General features: G+C 40.0%; 2 protein-coding genes across 2 annotated transcripts; both read right to left on the reverse strand.

Moving 5' to 3' along the window:
- Positions 1-416: 416 nt before the first annotated feature.
- LOC102078822 (cationic trypsin-like) lies at positions 417-3,022 on the reverse strand. Its single transcript, XM_005466095.4, has 6 exons — positions 2,881-3,022; positions 2,362-2,557; positions 2,084-2,257; positions 1,115-1,176; positions 681-823; positions 417-600 (listed from the first exon to the last, which is right to left on the reverse strand). The coding sequence occupies exons 1-6, from the start codon at positions 2,927-2,929 to the stop codon at positions 445-447; spliced, it is 780 nt and encodes a 259-aa protein (XP_005466152.1). The 5' UTR covers positions 2,930-3,022; the 3' UTR covers positions 417-444.
- Positions 3,023-12,111: 9,089 nt separating this feature from the next.
- On the reverse strand, positions 12,112-14,533 carry LOC112845087 (uncharacterized). The gene is made up of 2 exons (XM_025904634.1): positions 14,440-14,533; positions 12,112-14,305 (listed from the first exon to the last, which is right to left on the reverse strand). Exons 1-2 carry the CDS (start codon positions 14,510-14,512, stop codon positions 12,696-12,698), a joined length of 1,683 nt encoding a protein of 560 aa, XP_025760419.1. The 5' UTR covers positions 14,513-14,533; the 3' UTR covers positions 12,112-12,695.
- Between the last annotated feature and the right edge of the window lie 3,295 nt (positions 14,534-17,828).

The following is a 17,828-nucleotide window of genomic DNA, read 5'->3' on the forward strand; positions in this document are numbered from 1 at the left end:
TTGCTAAATTCATGCAAGTCAAATAACTGATTTATCAACTAGGGAAACAAAATTGTATTTCATGTGTTTCATGAGCACAAATCTTCATCTGCAAAATAACAAGTAACTAAAGATGTCAGATATTTGTGGTGAAGTTAAATGTACCAATTCCCACTGAGAGGCAGTGGAGAAGAAGCCACAAATGTGATGGAAAGACCAATGCAAAGTACAAATTCCTCACATTTGTACTATTTTGTACTATACTGTAGTAATTGTACTTAATATCATCTGGCAAAAATGACCCAACAACCTCAATGCAAACATCACAGTTTCTGAACAACTGAATGATCTACTTGACGCCTGAAACTACAAACTAACAAAAGTTAAAAGTTAACATATAAAAAGAAATCACACCGAACAAGTGTGAAGAGCGGACTGTTTATTCTGGATGTTATTTTCATTTTATTATTTTCCATTATTTGGTGTAATGAATGGCATTATCCAATGAATGTAAGAGCAGACCTTCAGAGAAGTTGCTGGTCCTTTACAGGCACACTGTTTACCACCAACATGTACACCATAAATCGTGTTGTTGTATATCACTCCACCACCAGAATCACCCTGAGAGAGAAAACATAAATTGTTTGTTCCAAAACATCTGTTAATGATACAGATAAAATGTTGGCAGCATGGCAACTCACCGGACATGTGTCCACTCGAGGTTCTTTGTAACACATCGTGTTTCCATTTGGCCATAATAATGTTGAATTACATGGAGTGAGGTTAAGCCCACACTTAACAACATGCATCTTTGCACACTGGAGATGAGGCGGTTTACCAGGGACTAGAGAAAAAAATTTTAAAAAACAAAAGCTACTCCGTGTTTCATACAAGGAAATCAGACACTGAAAGAAACATGCTTTGCCTCATTTCTGGAACAAAATGTGTTTTTTAAAATAAGCTGAGCACCGTTTAAAAAGGAGGGAAATATCCACAATAAAATGAAATAAATATTTTATGTCATTAGGGTTTTCAAATAAAATGAAAAAGTGACTATAACAGGCACACAAGACAAAAAAAAAGTATAATATAAACAAAAAAAATTGTGAAATAATCAAAACAATGCTGGTCTTACGTTTGTGGTAGGTTGCATTGACCCTATAACCACCAAGGCCTGCAATCTGAATGACATCCATCCTACAAATAAAAAAAAAATAAGAATTTCATGTCCGTGTCTTGTGAGCTCAAAATAAATGAAGAGGTCATCTGAATGGAGTCTGCAGGCTGAGTATTTCCAGTCCACTCTAAGTCAGCTAATCTAACTTTGCAGATTCAAACATTTTATTAAAACATTACATTTCCTTCCATTTCCTAATGCTCATGTTTTATTGTCAGTTATGATATGATAGATCATGGATGTACCTCCTAAGCGGGTACCTAAAATCCAAACCAGAACCCTTACCTCAATATTCAAGTCTCAGTTACATTATTGTTAATAAAGAAGCTTTGCAGTCACTAATGGGGGTTTGTAACTTCAGAAGCATGATGTCATTTTGTTCATAGACTACAGATGTTGCTACATTTTTTTTGCTCTTCCTGGATCTTAACATCTTCTCCTGCTGTATTAACTTTGATTTCTAAGTGTGAAACCTTGTGACATTGGAGATTTAAGTATTTGAAAAACTTTGAAAATGTGAGTTTTGAAAGGGCAAAGATTTATTTTAAAACTCACACTGAAGCTTATTTGCAGATTTGTTTCACGCATTTGTGAAAATGTGAATAATATCCGTCACTGCTATGGTTTAAAAAGAATTATTTTCATGCTAGTGTTGGATTAATGTATTACTTCGAGAACATACATGTAACATATTCACTGTGCTGAGTCTAAAGGCCTTTGTCTTATTCATTTAGCCTGACTGGTTCCTCCTGTGAAAACAGAATCTGTCTCTCTTTATTACAGAATAAACTATCACAATATCTAATTTAAAAACAATATCTGATCTAAAAAAAAAAAAAAAGACATTACACTCCACCTGAAACATATTATATCAACATCTCAAGGACCTCCAGAATTCATACTTACTCAAGGTTACTCAAAACTCACTGTTTGGGATGTGGACATTGAGGTAAGTCAACAGGCTTAATCTTATTCTCTGGTGGGTTGATTTTCAGAAGCATGATGTCATGTTTTTCTGTTTGGTTCTCAAAGATTTTGTGATCAGTAATTGTCACCTCTCTTCCTGGACCGGGATGAATTCCTACATATGCAGACATATTCCTAAACAATGGAAATGGTAAAAGAACAAAATACCAGTAATGATTTTTGTCTCTGGACTGTTTTTTTTTGTTGTTGTTGTTTTAAGTGAAACAGTCATTTCTCACCATCCAGTCTCATTTATCCAACAGTGAGCTGCAGTTAGAACCCACTCTCTGTGGATCAGAGAGCCGCCACATAGATGACTGTAATGTGTTCGATTGGTTTGAATTATTTGCACGTAATACAGACTGTCATTTTTCTCACAGCTATGATCGTGAAAGATTCTCTTGTGCAAATCCACCTCTGTGCACACCGTGAAACCTGAGAGAAGAGGAATATACTTAAAAATGGTTGGCTTACCACCTGAACAACATATTGTCTTAGCCAGGAGCCAGTTATTATGGTTGTAACCAGCAACATGGCTAGAAAAATGTACTGGCAAAATTCACACTCTGAGACATTCTGAAAAATTTACAAAAATTAATGTAATGGAGAGACAAAGAATGAGAACAAAAAAGCACGACTTAATCAAGCCAAGTTAAACAAGTCTTTATAAACATAGATATGTCATAACCTTAGGTATGGTTCAAATACACCAAGTTTAAAAATAAAAGCAGAAGAAACGAGTGCAGTAGTTCACTCACCAACCCACAGGAGGAGTGGGAGGAACTTCAGGTGAGCCATTGCTGTCATTCAGCTTGCAGTGAATGCTGTGCTGGGACACTTTTTAAACCTCTTCTCACTGTGTTGGTGAGAATAGATCCACCAATCACACAGCCCAGTTTTATCAATAAAATACCATTGGTTGGGACGGTCTTCATGCAAAAGTTAAACGTCTCATCCTATTAAAAAGAAAAGTGTTACTGTAGCCTTTGTCATCCACATACTGCAGGAAATGACACTGCAGTGCAAACAGAAGTTATGTATTCATAGAATTATTATTAAGTTGAATGTTTGCTCGTGCACAGCAACTATATTCACAGTCCAAATTGTTCTGTTTCACAAACTCTTTGCCTTTTTCGGTGATATATATGCAAAGCTCAGTGACAGTTATTTATTTGCTTCAGTAGCTCATTAGGGTCTGTCTCAAACCTTTTATATAAGCAGTATAAAAAAGCATGAAACATCAGTTGTTCAGTTAATGTGATATTGGCTGACTTGATATAACAATTTCTTTTCTTTTTTTTGTCTTGTACATATTGTTTTTGGACTGTCCTCCACTTCCATAAGTGACAACAGTAACCAACCATGTTTGACAGAAACTAATCCACAATGTCTCATTCACTCAGCACAAAACCTTGAGGCTGTTTTCCTGCCTTAGTGAACAAAGATATGAAATGCTATTTGATTATGAGTAAGCTCAAAATGAAGTTCACTGTTCTGTGACATACAGCTATCTTACAGCCTTAAAACCTTTTGTGTGGGCCTCTTTTAGTGGTCATTTATTGCACTCTTGGTTGTTAATACATTGATATTCAGTTTTTTCCCCATGCAGGTTAATCAGTCATGTTTGCATGGCTGTAAAATAAAAATATTCATAGTTAGTTATTGATAATCATTAAGTACATAACCTAAGCAGTTGTTTCACATCCTCCTGGATCATATCTTGATATTCTTACGTTTTTAATATTAGCACAACTTTAATCATTTGAATTTTGCATTCACCTCAGGTGTCTATTTCCAAATCCTGAGAATTCACTCTAAGCTTCTTCAGAGCAGTTGGTGATGTGTCCAGGTGGCCAGTGGCGGTCCTAGCCTATTTGGTGCCCTGGGCGAACACTCCCTCTGGAGTGTCTGTATTATAATGTCTGGTGTTTTCGTGTTTATTGGTTTGTTTTTATTTTGTTTTATTTTGTGGGTTGGTTATTAGATGCTGCTCCAGCCAGCCAGAGAATTCCCCGCCGCCCTGCCCTCTCCTCCCTGCGCCGCAAGCAGCAGGCACACCTCGCAAACAGAGGGCGCCCTTACTCCCAGCAAATGGGCGGCAGAAAACTGATTGTTGCCTGTACCATTCCCAATATGCGCTGGCATGACGTCGGGACAGTTTGAGTACGAGCAATTTTTTCTTTTTTTGCCAATGCCCGTGATGCCGCCCCGGGCAACCACCCATGTGGCCCGTATCAAAAACCACAACTGCAGGTGGCAAAGTCAGATTTGTGATATTTGGCAGTATATATTAAAATATGCATACTATGTAATGTGATTCCAGAGAGATTCAAATGGTGCAAGAGGAGATTTAATGGTTCATTACCTGGACAAAATTTAAACTACCATTTATCACAACTAGTATAGTATAGTTTTAGCAGTATTTCTCTCTTTCTCTTTCTTTCTCACACATGCATGAGCGTGCAGTGGCGTTTGAGCACCTACAGAGTTAGTTTTTCGAATATATTTCAAATATGGACCCAAATGCAGAACTCAGGAGACAAAGGATGAGCTCAAAGATCAGCTTCAATGCAGTAGCAAAAATTATAAAAACACAGTGGCACGGCAGCAGCAGGGAAACTGGATACTAGCAAACACAGGGATACATTGAGGAAGGAAACAATACAGAGAGGGAGGACACAGCAACAAATTAAGACAAACTGAGGGAGTAAATACACAAGGAGCTCAGTACAAACAGGAGACACCTGGGAGGGCAGCTGAACCTAAATAAGAAAACGAGACAAGCGACGTAAAACTAAATAAAAACCACAAGAGACAACAGACTAACACAATAAAACATGACATAACTTGGTGTGCAAGAACAGAAATGTAGACGTGACACAGAACGCAGAAAAATCATCTGAATGGAGGAAAATAAACTCACTGAACTATTTTTAATTACAAATTACAAAAGGAGATAGTCTGAGAAATAAGCTCGAAGCTACAAAATTCAAAGTAACCAGAACAAACTAAGGATGAAGATGAAAGGTGAAAATTTAAATCACAAATAAATTAAGAAACAAATGGAAACTATTAAATAATAACAGTTGTGTCTTGTTTTGTGTTTCTAGCTTGGAAAAAGAAATTGAAAAATGTACTTGATGGAAGGGAAGGTCAGTCATACTGTCAAAATATAAAGTAAAACATGAGTTGAATCCATTAATTTACACACTTTTCGTATTTGCCTTTCCATCATACTGTGTCATAATGTGTTATTTCTTCTCTGCTGTGCTTCACAATAGAAGACGACCACTTGGAAGCCGCTGTGCAGAGCTGTGGTCCAAATCCAATTGTAACCAGAGCTCTTATCCGTCCGTTTTATCCATTTAGTGGGTGATCAGTCCAGCAGGGCCTTCTACACCTGCTAGTCAGTTCAGAAGGTTGTTGTCATCCATTGAGATGGAGGATCACTAACAGGAGGCTGAGAAATCTCTAGAATCGATTTTTAGAATAGAATAGAATACAATAGCTTTTTATTGTCACTGTTACAAGGAACAATGAAAGGCAGTTTGGCATTTCTCCATGTGTGTGAAGATAAGATAAGACAAGATAACCTTTATTAGTCCCACGCATGGGAAATTTGTTTTGTTACAGCAGTGGACAGTGCAAAGTTGCATAGAAAAATTAGAAGGAAAAAAAAAAACACTTGAGTAATATACCCATAAGATACTGTGCACAATAGAATATAATATATAAAATAAAAATTTAATAAAATACTATATACAATAGAATAAAATAGAATACAAACGCTATATGCAATATGAGCATAATACAATGATGCCAGAAAGAGTATTGCACTTTGTGTTATTGCTATTGCACATGTGTGTGGATGTGTGTGTTTGATCACTTGAAGTCTTTGTTGTGGAGTCTGACAGCACATCGTGGGTGCCGCAGTCTGCCACTGAAGGAGCTGCTCAGTGCTGTCAGAGTCTCCTGCATGGGGTGGGAGATGTTGTCCAACAGGGATGAGAGCTTAGCCGCCATTCTCCTGTCACTCACCACCTCCACTGGGTCCAGAGGGTGTCCTAGAACATAGCTGGCAGGTACAGCCTGCTCTGCCCTTTCCTGTAGAGGGCGTCTGAGTTATGAGTCCAGTCCAGTTTATTGTTCAGATAAACACCAAGGTACCTGTAGCTGTCCACAGTCTCAATGTCCACAATAGCATACGTATTTACACAATAACAGACAAATTTACGTTTACACAAGAAAGATATGTACAAGTTATACATACACCTGCAAACATACACGCACATACATACATATATGTATATATACACATATATGCATCCATCCATACATACACACACATATTTCCATATACACGCTTACATCTATATACATACACATTAGACTTGTAGTCAAGATCGCCTAAACCGAGACCAAGACAAGACCAAGACTGAGACCAAGTCGAGACGAGACCAAGACAAAAAAGTCTTTAAACTGCAGCCAGATGCTGCTACGTTTACGGGTGTCAGGCATATTTATGTGCTTTTGCTTTCGCACAGCCCTCCTCACCGCTGTCTACTATCTCACTCACTCACTGAGAGGACAGACGCACGCTCCACTTGACTGTCGCGTCCCATCACCCTCTCTGTTTTTCACACAATGATATTATCCTATATCCTTGCATGTGATTGGCCACAATATGGATGGATTGGAGCATAACTGAGCCACTGTGTGACAGCTGAGCAGCGAAAGGTAATTAAGTGAGGGTAGAAATGACTGAAAGATTATTAGGCTCTGTTTTGAGTTTTGTTCAAAAAAGACTTCATATAGGAAAAAAACTAATATCACATATGCAGGACACCTTAAACCAATTTTTTTTAATTAAGCAGCAAGGCAGAACAAAATCGGGTTGTATCAAGACACAGTGACTAAACCCCAATTCAACCAGACCCAGAACTGATCCGGAATTAAAACAGGACTACAACAGTTCAAAATCAGGACTACTGAGGACTTAACCAAAGATCCAGAACCAGAATCAAAACCAGATGATAGTAGCACTAAAAATCATCATAGACCTGCACTACACTTATTTTTTAATTCTACCAAAGTACACTATTTAGATTCAGAAAAGTTTATATAATTATTTAGCCTTGTTGTGCAAACAAGCCTGCATAACTTAATAAATATAGAATTTGAAAAGTAACAAATGGTATCTAAACACTACGTTTACACTAGGTACTAGATACATGTTCTCATGAGTTTTGGCAAACAACCATTTGATAAACATGTGTGTTTCACCTGCTCTTGTTCCATCTCTGTTCTGTCCTCATTCTCCATCTTCCTCTCTGTTCCTCTCTCTTCCTCTTTGTGCTGACAATCAAGCCAGACACCATCATCATCAAATATACAGTGGAAACCAGATATTTACACACTCTTCAGATAAAAACACAAACACTTTTTTAACTGTAACATCAAATCAGACTAAATGTTTAATTTTTTAGATTGATAAATATAAAAACATATTTATTAACATTAAGAGTAAAGAGAGAAACTATCTGTATTTCTTAATTGCAAATGGCACCAAACTGTATTCAAAATTGAGCCACACTTATGGAGCTCCACAATTCTTTTCCTGGTGTTTTGGTTGACATCTCTTGATTTTCCCATTTCAAAGAAACAGGCTCTGTGTTTTGCCTTATATGCATCCACAGCTGTGCCACCAATTTACTCACATGGACTCTACTAACCTATCAGAAGCTTCTTCAGCTCAGAATGGAATCGTCTGGAGTTTTCTTATTAATTAACAATAAACTTAGTGTATATGTACTCCTAAATTTGATGAAAGTGATTAAAATAGACAGCTCTGTCTCTCTTTATTCTGACATTTAACTAATTCAAAAGATATTTCAATATTTATTTATCCAAAACAAAACAAGTTTACTCTAAATTCATGTTTAACAGTGAAAAAATATTTTTATGTTTTCTCCCTAAAGTGTATGTAAACATCCGGTTTCAACTGTGAATATACTGCTGTGTATTGGAATTCCTCTTGTTTTGCATAGATATACTGAACAACATACAAACATACAAATAACATCTTCCTGACTTTTTTCTTTGAAAGAAGCTCCTTATGTCCATTGTTGTGTTCATCAATACATAACTGAAACCGATTTAGAGTGCTTTATTTAGCCACGGAGGGTAACAACTGAAAATATGAAATAAACACACGTGTAAGCTAAGACTCTCTAAAGAAACAGCATTGTTGTTGTTCGGCTTTTCATTCGCCATTTGTTGATTCACTCGAAGAGCAAGTAACGTAATATGGGTCACGTGATCAGTTTGATATCAATCTTTTGTGATACACCGTCATATTTACATTATTTGTACAGTACGAATGATTTGCTTTGGTACCTGGCCAAACTTAAGGGGCGTTTATCAATATGCGTACTTGTGCGTACTTGCGTTCTCGTGTACTCGTGAAACGTCATCAGTCGGAGACCAAGTACTGTTCCAATTCGAAGTACGCATCACGCCGAGAACGCGAAAAAGTCCCGGATGTGTTCTCGATCCGCCCATTTTATCGAGCATGCATCGGTGTAGACTTGGGACAGCTATATATCCCAGAATGCATTTCGTCCAAAACTCAACAGCGGACTCCCGGCACATCGTCCCCCCCCCGCTCGCGGACTTCTCTCTACTCAGGTTAAAGAAACCGCAGCAGCTGTCTATAGTATTGAGTGTCCACTAGAATAGAAATAAAAGCGTTCTAACATCTCACCTGCTTGTTTTTATTAAGGTATGTACACGTATGTACATATACACTATTTTTATTAATAGAGGTTTCACTACTGAGGTTAAAAATGATATATAAGTCACTTAGATCACTTCTAAATGTTAATGTTTGGTTCATTTCAGTGTTTTATTTGTTCCTGAGTAAACCGGTTTGGCTGTGATTAAAGTTAAGCTTCATAACATGTTACTCACAGTTAAATTAGGAGGGGACGGCAGTAAAAACTCCGGACCTGTGACATCATCACGTACGCAGGTGTTCCGACTGTACAAATCACAGGTCCGTGCTCGCGTACTTGAGAATTGAGAAACATCCCACGAGTCCGTGCTCGCGTTCTCGGCAGGTACGTACTCCCGTGCATTCTCGGCGGGTACATACTCACCGAGAACGCGAGTACGTACTCGCGTACTTGGGCATTGATAAACGGCCAAGCTCTCCTCTGTCTGCAGCAGGCAGCAGCTTCTCCCCCCTCGCTCACATGGGTGCGGTGCTCAGTCGCCTAGTGCCTGAGCACCGCGGGGAATTTACGACGGTGCACTATGTGCTTCGAATATTGTGGGCCTTTCTCAATATGCGTACTTGTGCGTACTTGCGTTCTCGTGTACTCGTGATACGTCATCAGTCGGAGACCAAGTACTGTTCCAATTCGAAGTACGCATCAAGCCGAGAACGCGAAAAAGTCCCGAATGTGTTCTCGCTCCGCCCGTTTTATCGAGCATGCATCGATGGTGACTTGTGTGGACTTGGTACAGCTAAATATCCTAGAATGCATTTCGTCCAAAACTCAACAGCGGACTCCCGGCACATCGTTTTCAACCCCCCCGCTCGTGGTCTTCTCACTACTCGGGTTAAAGAAACCCCAGCAGCTGTCTATAGTATTGAGTGTCCACTAAAATAAAAAATAAAAGCGTTCTAACATCTCACCTGCTAAACACTAAATCCTCCTTCTCTTGTGCTGTTTTGTAGCAGTGTATACACCTGAGACTGTCACCTGTCTGTCTGTCCTGCACTCTCTCTCTCTTTTTCTTTCTCTCTGATTGTGGAATAAAAGTATGAACATGTATTTATAAGTTACACTTGTGTTTAAATCCTGCAGCTTATCACACATTTGATTTCCATGTGTGACAACTGCAAGTGTCCAGAGTGAGGACAGACTGAGGGACCCACTGCTGCACATCATCTGTGAGGCTTTGCACCCCTGATGATCCACCAGGACAAACTCAGCAGTGTGTGAGGAAGAGGAGGAAGAGCCAGCAGCAGCTGACAGATGGAGAGAATAGACAGACTGTTCCATGTTTGTGAAGGACTGCTAGACAAGTTTAAAATAACTGTCTGTCCTGAATCAGCCTTATTAGGTAATGTTCAAATAATGTTATCATTCCAGTGTTTTCAGTGTGGGAGAAAGTACTCAGGGCCTTCAAGTTACACACTATGAAAGGCAGCAACAAGTTTAATATTCAGAAACCTAAAGTATGTATCAGCAGCAGAATGGAGCTAAAAATAAATGTTTGTTTCAGTTCTATGAAGCTTTGAGTATTTTGGATTAGTAGTACTGCTGTGTTTGTTGCATCATATTGCTGTAATTGTTTATATGCTTTATATATTCTGAGGTCAGTTGATCTATAGTGTTACATCATATTCTATAAGGATGTTATGTGTTTGTATACTTTCTGCCCAGTTTGACCCATTTAGCAGAAGTCAGCCTGTTTAAGGCTCTGATATCTATTCTGTATGACTTAAAGCAGTTATGACATGGTCTGATTTTCTCACCCAATAAAGGAATATTTAATATATCAGTCTACTCTTCATTCTATCAGAAACAGTTTCCACAGCTCGTACATTTTCTTTTTACACATATATGTAAGCATTGAGCCATATTTAGTAATGCCAACATATTAAAAGAACAATATTTGTCTCTTATATAAAATATATCTACATATACACTGTCACAGATACTTGTCTTTGAGTGAAGATTTAAGGTGATAGGACATATAAACAACTGCAACTTGAATCTTTACTGAAGCTCAGTATTAGACACAGAGTTCACTCACATGAATTTCACTCACATGTGCTGTACCAGTGTACCTGCACATGTGATGTGACAATAGAAGTGATTTGATTTGAGAGTTCAAACTCGCTGCTGTAATAACTTATAATGATTAATATAATAACTATAATATTGGCCATCTCATATTTACACTGACTTTAGTCTCATGAACATCATTAACTAATTGTTATTTACTAGCTAATCTTAAAATGACTGTTCAGTACAGAAATGAAGCTCAACAATCATATTTTACAGTCCTGTGGTCTCAGGCTCAGATACTTATTAAATCACACAAAGCTCATGTAGAAACAAACAAACGAACAAAATATGTTCTCCTTCATTTCTGTCAACCACACGTTTCCAGCTATCATGGTTGCTAGGCAACCTGGGCAGCGCGATGGAGGCTAGACCGTCCCATTTCACAAGCCTCGCACTTCCGGCCTTAGCGGTCTTTGAGTACACGGCCCTTGAGGACCGTTGAGGCTGCGTACTTTAAGGCTGCAGACCCTGAATTGGGATACAGCCAATAGCTGTGTCCCAATTAAGAGTGGGATTTTTAATGTTAGCATTTTGAGTGCGATTACGTCACCGCCACGCGACGATGGCTGTCCCAATTCAAAGTGTACTTCAAATGCATACTCCGAATGCGCCGTCGATTTCCCCAAATATCAAGCGTGGTCCGGTGCACGCTTTGTGGTCCCATATATCCCACAATCCATAGCGTGGCGGTGGGTGTGGATAATTTTGCCTCAAAATATGGCAGAAGGGAGTAAATCTTCAAAAGTCACAGGGCCGAGCTAGATGGCGGCGTGAAGAGGAGTGTTTTTTCGAGCTCTCAGCACTAGAAAGATATAAAGCAGTTTTATAGCACATATTTGACATCTTTCTAGCTTTCAAGACTTTTTTAAAGATCAGCGCACTAAACCTGCTAAATCTGAAACCAAATTTAATAACAACAACATGTCGAAATCTGCTCAGAAAAGGCTGAGTAACTCGGGCAAACCACATGCAAGTCCTACTATCAATGATGTTAGTTTTTGGTGATCTCAATGGGGAAATTCAATATGGTTATCTCATGGAACTGAACGATCAGCAGGGGTATTGTCAAGAGTTTATTTTTTAATAAGACATTCTTCAGGCTGAATAAAGACACTCAAACAGTTAGAATGTAATAACAGCAACGTGCACGGGTGAGAACTCTGACGAGACTCACCCCGAGTGCAGGCGATGGCTCTTTATTTATAGTTTACATCGTGTATGCAAATACGTCACATTTCCTCTTTTACAAATTCCTTTAAACCAACAGTTGTATATGTGTGTGTGTGTCTGCTTCTTTCTAAAAGACGTGGCGCTGACTTAATCTTTTGTGGTTAGGGAGTCGCGCATCTGTTTTCCTGTTGTGGTTTAGGTGCCTCATCCATTTTCTATTGTAGTCTGGGTGACCCGCATCTGTTTCCTGCTTAAACTATTTGTATTGCAGAGTTCACTGTCGGGTTGCATGACAATGGAGCAATACATCGAATCTTGTGACATGGGGAAGTACAGCAAATTCTGTGAAATATATAAACACTTTACAATATGCTTGAATATTAAAAGATAATAAAACAAAGAATAAAACACATAAAAAACATAGAATCTCATAACATTCCCTCCTGTTGTTAATATATTTCACTCATACTTCATAGGCTTCAGTAGACAATCACTTGTTTGCACATTTTCAATTGCTACGTCATGTTAAGTACAAGAAATTCTTACACACAGTCTTCTTCTTCTTCAGTTGCTATGGGACTATAAGCTTGTGCCAGGAAGATTCCGGTTGCAGTGTCTTTAGCAACTTTCTTAATCAAAGCTTTGAAACATGGTACAATACAACAAACAATAATGGCCAACATCACTAGAATACTGCATAAAATGGCTGCTAATACTTTGATTGTGTCTGCCCATCCCCCAAACATGTTCTGGAAAGCCTCGTCTAGTCCTGACCATGTTCCTGCGTTTTCCTTCAGTTCAACTTGTAAATCTTGTAACATTTTCATAGTTTGTTCAAAGGAGCCTCCTGGGGCTGTATTGTTGGGGATGAATGTACAACACATATCTCCAAACATAGCACAGACACCCCCACGTTCAGCTAAAAGCATGTCCAGTGCCATTCTATTTTGGACAGTCATGAGTGAGGTGGCAGACAGTTGTTCTCCTAGAAGTTTCAATGCTTGGTTGGTCAGGTTGAGGTGGCGTTGTTGGTTGTAATAAACATAATTTATCCAAGCTACGTTTTTGTTTACTTGGATAATTGGAAGTAGAGAGGCAAACCCTGCGGCCACTTCACTTTGGGCCTTATATTCTCTTGGTATTCCTCTGGGCACTCCTATTGCGTCGATCCATGCCTTATTGCCTGAGTCTTCCACTAGGCTCCGGCGTGAGCACGGGGAAGCGTGGGTATGTGTTTTTGGGATTTGGATTAATATTTCCTGGGCTAAGGTTACTATGCCACAGATTCCTGTCCAGTTAGCAGGCAGCCTTTGCTTAAGGGTGCCATTGCACAGCCACAATAGGCCAGGAATTGGTCTCGTCAGTTTTGGCACTAGTATACTTTTTATAGCTCTGCCCCAACGGCTGTCATTGCGCGTGTTGTTCGGCGCGCGCAGGTAAATAGAAGACCCCTTGTATATCTTTGGACCTAATATTGAACATACGGTTTCGTTTTTACAGTTACGCCAGTTTGAGTATTCATTACCATACCCAACCACGGACCATATTTCACTACAATGTGTTGTGTCAGTATTGAAATGACGTGTCTTATTTGGATAAACAAAAGATACACCCTGCTTTTCTGGGACTCTAAGTCTCCATAGGCAGACCATGGTCATGTTATGGGCTAGTTCGGGCGGTGTGACCGGAAGTGTTATTAAGTTCTTTATTGGTTCTTTTGGAGCACATGCACGCAGACTTGTATTCATTACTGTTTCTAGAGTTTGTAGTAGGTTTACAAGGAATGCCCTTTCAGTTTTGTTATGGGGTACATAATTATGCATTAATAGACAATCAAGCGGATGTACCTGTGTCATATTAGCTCCGCTATTACCTATAGTTGCTGACCAGGCTCCCCACCCCACCCCGTATCCGTCTGTTAATGAACCATTTGGGATAGGGTAGCCGACTATCTTTAATTTTGGGCGAGCTTCTGCACACACCACACAATTTATTCTATTGGCATCAGTAGCTGATGCATTAAGTTGATCATACCATGAGTTACCTTTTGGGGGTTGTAGGTGTGATTTCGTGGAGCGTTTTTCACGACTTACTGTCTGTTTTTGTGTCCGTTCATTACATGGGTCTGAGTCATTTGTTGTGGGCGAGTAACCTTTTGGACAATATGGATTACAGGGGTCATTTGTGCAGGCAAAATTCATGCTTACTATGGCTACTGCAAGAAACATCGAAATTACAAAAAGGAAGCATAATGTTATGATTGTCATTAATTGGCATTCCTCTGACCAGCATCGTCGTCGAGTCCTGTTGGAGACTGGGTCCTCTCCATCTGAAATGTCTGAATGTTCATTTTGCACATCTGTGTCAGGCATTGTTTATAAGTGTCTGCAGTAGTTACTTGAGTGATGGGTTGCTCTTCTGGTTTTGCAGGTCGGACCGATCTCCTGTTACTCTACCGGGCAGGTGGGGCAAGGTCGGTGCTCGAGCTACAATGGGGTTTCTTCAGGTCGACCAAGTTCACCAGATCACCTAGTGTGTTGACTGAAAGCGAAAAGTTAAGAGGGCGGGGTGTACCCGATCTGCCCTCTCCTTTACTTACAGATCACTAGATGACAGGTGAACTGGCGTCTGGGCTTGTGTCCCCTTGTACTTTTTGGTGTGGCTCTGGTGGATCCACGAAGGTCTTTCAGCGATCTTGCACGCTGTTGGCGTCGTTAGCAGGACCTGAAAAGGGCCCTCCCACCTCGGTGAGCTCCAGTTTTTCCTCTGGAGAACCTTGATCAGGATCCAGTCGCCTGGCTTCAACCTGGAAGAGACTGGAGAAGAATCACTCGGCAGTTGGTTGTTCAAAACTATGTCTTTATTCTCTAGCAGTTTTGTCATCCACTCTGCTAGGGTTGTTTCTCTAACTGACTTGTCTATTGGTTCACTGGTGATGGGCAGAGGGAAGGGTCTACCATGTATAATTTCAAATGGTGTCAGCTTCTGCGAGCATTGGGTTAACCTCATCCACATTTTTACTAGACCTATACACTCAGGCCATGGCCTTCCTGTTTCTTCCATGCACTTTCTTAGCCTTTGTTTTATTGTACCATTTGTTCTTTCTACTAGTCCTGCACTTTGTGGGTGGTATGAGCAGTGATGTTTTATGCTGAATCCTAAAGCTTCTGAGACCTTTGATATGACCTCATTTACAAAATGTGTACCGTTGTCGGATCTTATTAAGCTTGGAATTCCGTACGTTGGAATGAAGTGGTTACATAAACACTTTGCTACTGATATTGCATCTGCTTTCTTCACTGGATAAATCTCTGGCCATTTTGAAAATACGTCTATAATCACTAGAGCGTATTTTGAGCCTTGACTTTCACTTAGTTCAATAAAGTCCATGTGAATAGTGTGAAATGGATGAGGTGGTGTGGGAAAATGACCTCTCTTGGGTCTTATGTTTCCCTGTGAGTTGTGCTTCTGACATATCATGCATGTTCTTATAAACTCTTTTGCTGAACTTTCAAAATTTTTTGTGTAGAATTGTTTAGAGAGTATCTCTACCATCCCTCCTGTTGACACGTGGGTTGTCCCATGTGTCACTAATGCTGCTGTTCTGTGTAGGGACTTTGGTAGGATTGGTTTTCCGTTACATGTCATGATGTCGTTTGTCAGTATTGCACCTGCTTTTAGCCATGATGTTTTTTCGTTTTGTGATGCAGCTTGCTGTAGGGGTAATATGTCATTTATGTTTTGCGCTGCAGCCTTGGCTGCTTTGTCTGCGAAGTTGTTACCGTTTGTAATTTCAGAATTGTCCTTTTGGTGCGCTGCACATTTACACAGGGCTAATTTTCTGGGCAGTGTTATGACTTCCAGTAGTCTTTTCAGTAGGCTACCGTGTTGAACTGGTGCCCCGGTGGACGTTATCATGCCTCTGTTTTGCCATATCTTTGCAAAATGGTGCACCGCAGCGAAAACATATTGGCTGTCAGTGTGGATGTTAATATCTTTGTCCTTGTGCAATTCACAGGCTCTTATAACTGCAGTTAACTCTGCACTTTGTGCTGAGTATGAGGAAGCTAGGGGCCTTGCCTCTATGACTGTGTCCACTGTGGTTATTGCATAACCGACACAGTTTCTTCCTGTTTTGTCTTTTGTTGCGGAGCCGTCTACAAAGACGTTTGTGAAGTCTGGCTGTGGTAGGCTATGTATATCTGCTCTAGGTTTCGTTTCCTCATCTAGCTTATGCATGCAGCTATGTGTGTCACCATCTGCTTCTGTCGGAAGTAGGGTGCTTGGGTTCAACTGACCACATTTCTCAATGGTAATGTGTGATTGTGAGAGCAAAATACCTACATAGGACAGTTGTCTTGCATGAGTCAGATAAGATAAATTAGCTTGTAGCAGTATTGAGGTTACAGCATGTGGGACTTTCACAATCAGTGTGTGTCCTAAAACAATATCTGCTGATTTCTTTACTGCTTCTGCTGCTGCTGCACATGCCTGTATGCAAGTTGGTAGACCTGACGCTACAGAGTCTAGCTTACATGAGTAGAATGCTAATGGTCGTTGTTTGTCTCCGAAAGCTTGTGTTAGTACTGCTTTCATGTAACCTAAGCCACCATCTACGTGTAGATGGAATGGTTTTTCATAGTCTGGCAGAGCTAGGACGGTGCCTGTCTGTAGGGCTAATTTCAAGTTTTTAAAAGCTTTTTCTGCCTCATCTGTCCACTCTATTTTATCCTTTAGAGCTAAACTCTTTCCATAAATTAGATTCTGCAGGGGTTGGACCATGGCGGCGTACTCTGGTATCCAACCTCTACAGAAGTTACATAACCCTAGAAAACTCATCATTTGTTGCTTTGTGAGTGGTTTTGGGGCATTCTGTACTGCTAGCTTTCTGCTGTCTAACAGTTTACGTCCTTGCCCTGTCAGTTTATGACCTAGGTAGGTCACTTCTGGTTGCCAGAGTTGTAGTTTGTGTTGTGACACCTTGTGTCCTTGTTCCGCTAGGTGTCTCAGCACCTGTAGGGTGTTATTTTTACAGTCTGCCTGCGTGTTTCCGGTTACCAGAATGTCATCTACATAAAGTAGGAACTGTCCTGGAGCAGGCAGAGTGCAAAGAGACATTGACTTCTTCAGGGCCTCTGCGTACAATGTCGGGCTATTTTGGAAGCCTTGTGGCAGCCTTGTGTACGTGTATTTTTGGCCATCAAATGTGAAGCCAAACAATTCTTGTGACTCTGGGTGTAATGGCACAGAGAAAAACGCGTTTGATAAGTCTGTTACTGAAAACCACTGTTCCTTTGGCGTAACTTGGTTTAGGATGGTATGAGGATTAGCCACTACTGGTGGTATTTGTTCTGTGATGTCATTAATTGCTCTTAGATCATGCACTAGTCGGTATTTGCCAGTGTTTGCCTTTTTTACTGGGAAGATGGGCGTGTTACAGGTCGTTTTATTTGTTTTTACTAGAATTCCTGCCTTTTCCATGTCTGCTATAACTGGGCGAATCCCAGCTTTTGCTTCAGCAGACAGTGGGTACTGTGGTTTCATTGGCCTGTGGTTTGAAGTGACTTTGACTTTAACTGGGTCAGCATCTTTAATGAGGCCTACGTCTGTAGGACCTGCTGACCATAATGATTCTGGTAACTTAGCAACATCTGAGCATGTTACGGCCGCTACTG

The sequence above is a fragment of the Oreochromis niloticus genome, unplaced genomic scaffold (genome assembly GCF_001858045.2).
Source record: "Oreochromis niloticus isolate F11D_XX unplaced genomic scaffold, O_niloticus_UMD_NMBU tig00002982_pilon, whole genome shotgun sequence".
Classification (NCBI taxonomy): Eukaryota; Metazoa; Chordata; class Actinopteri; order Cichliformes; family Cichlidae; genus Oreochromis; species Oreochromis niloticus.

Coding starts and splice junctions, on each gene's coding strand:
- LOC112845087 (XM_025904634.1), bottom strand. CDS start 14,512: ATGTGCAAAATGAACATTCAGACATTTCAGATGGAGAGGACCCAGTCT. Junction 14,306..14,439: donor AGGACTCGACGACGATGCTG/GTCAGAGGAATG, acceptor ATTGTCCAAAAG/GTTACTCGCCCACAACAAAT.
- LOC102078822 (XM_005466095.4), bottom strand. CDS start 2,929: ATGACAGCAATGGCTCACCTGAAGTTCCTCCCACTCCTCCTGTGGGTT. Junction 2,258..2,361: donor TGGATAAATGAGACTGGATG/GTGAGAAATGAC, acceptor TCCATTGTTTAG/GAATATGTCTGCATATGTAG. Junction 601..680: donor CTCGAGTGGACACATGTCCG/GTGAGTTGCCAT, acceptor TTTCTCTCTCAG/GGTGATTCTGGTGGTGGAGT.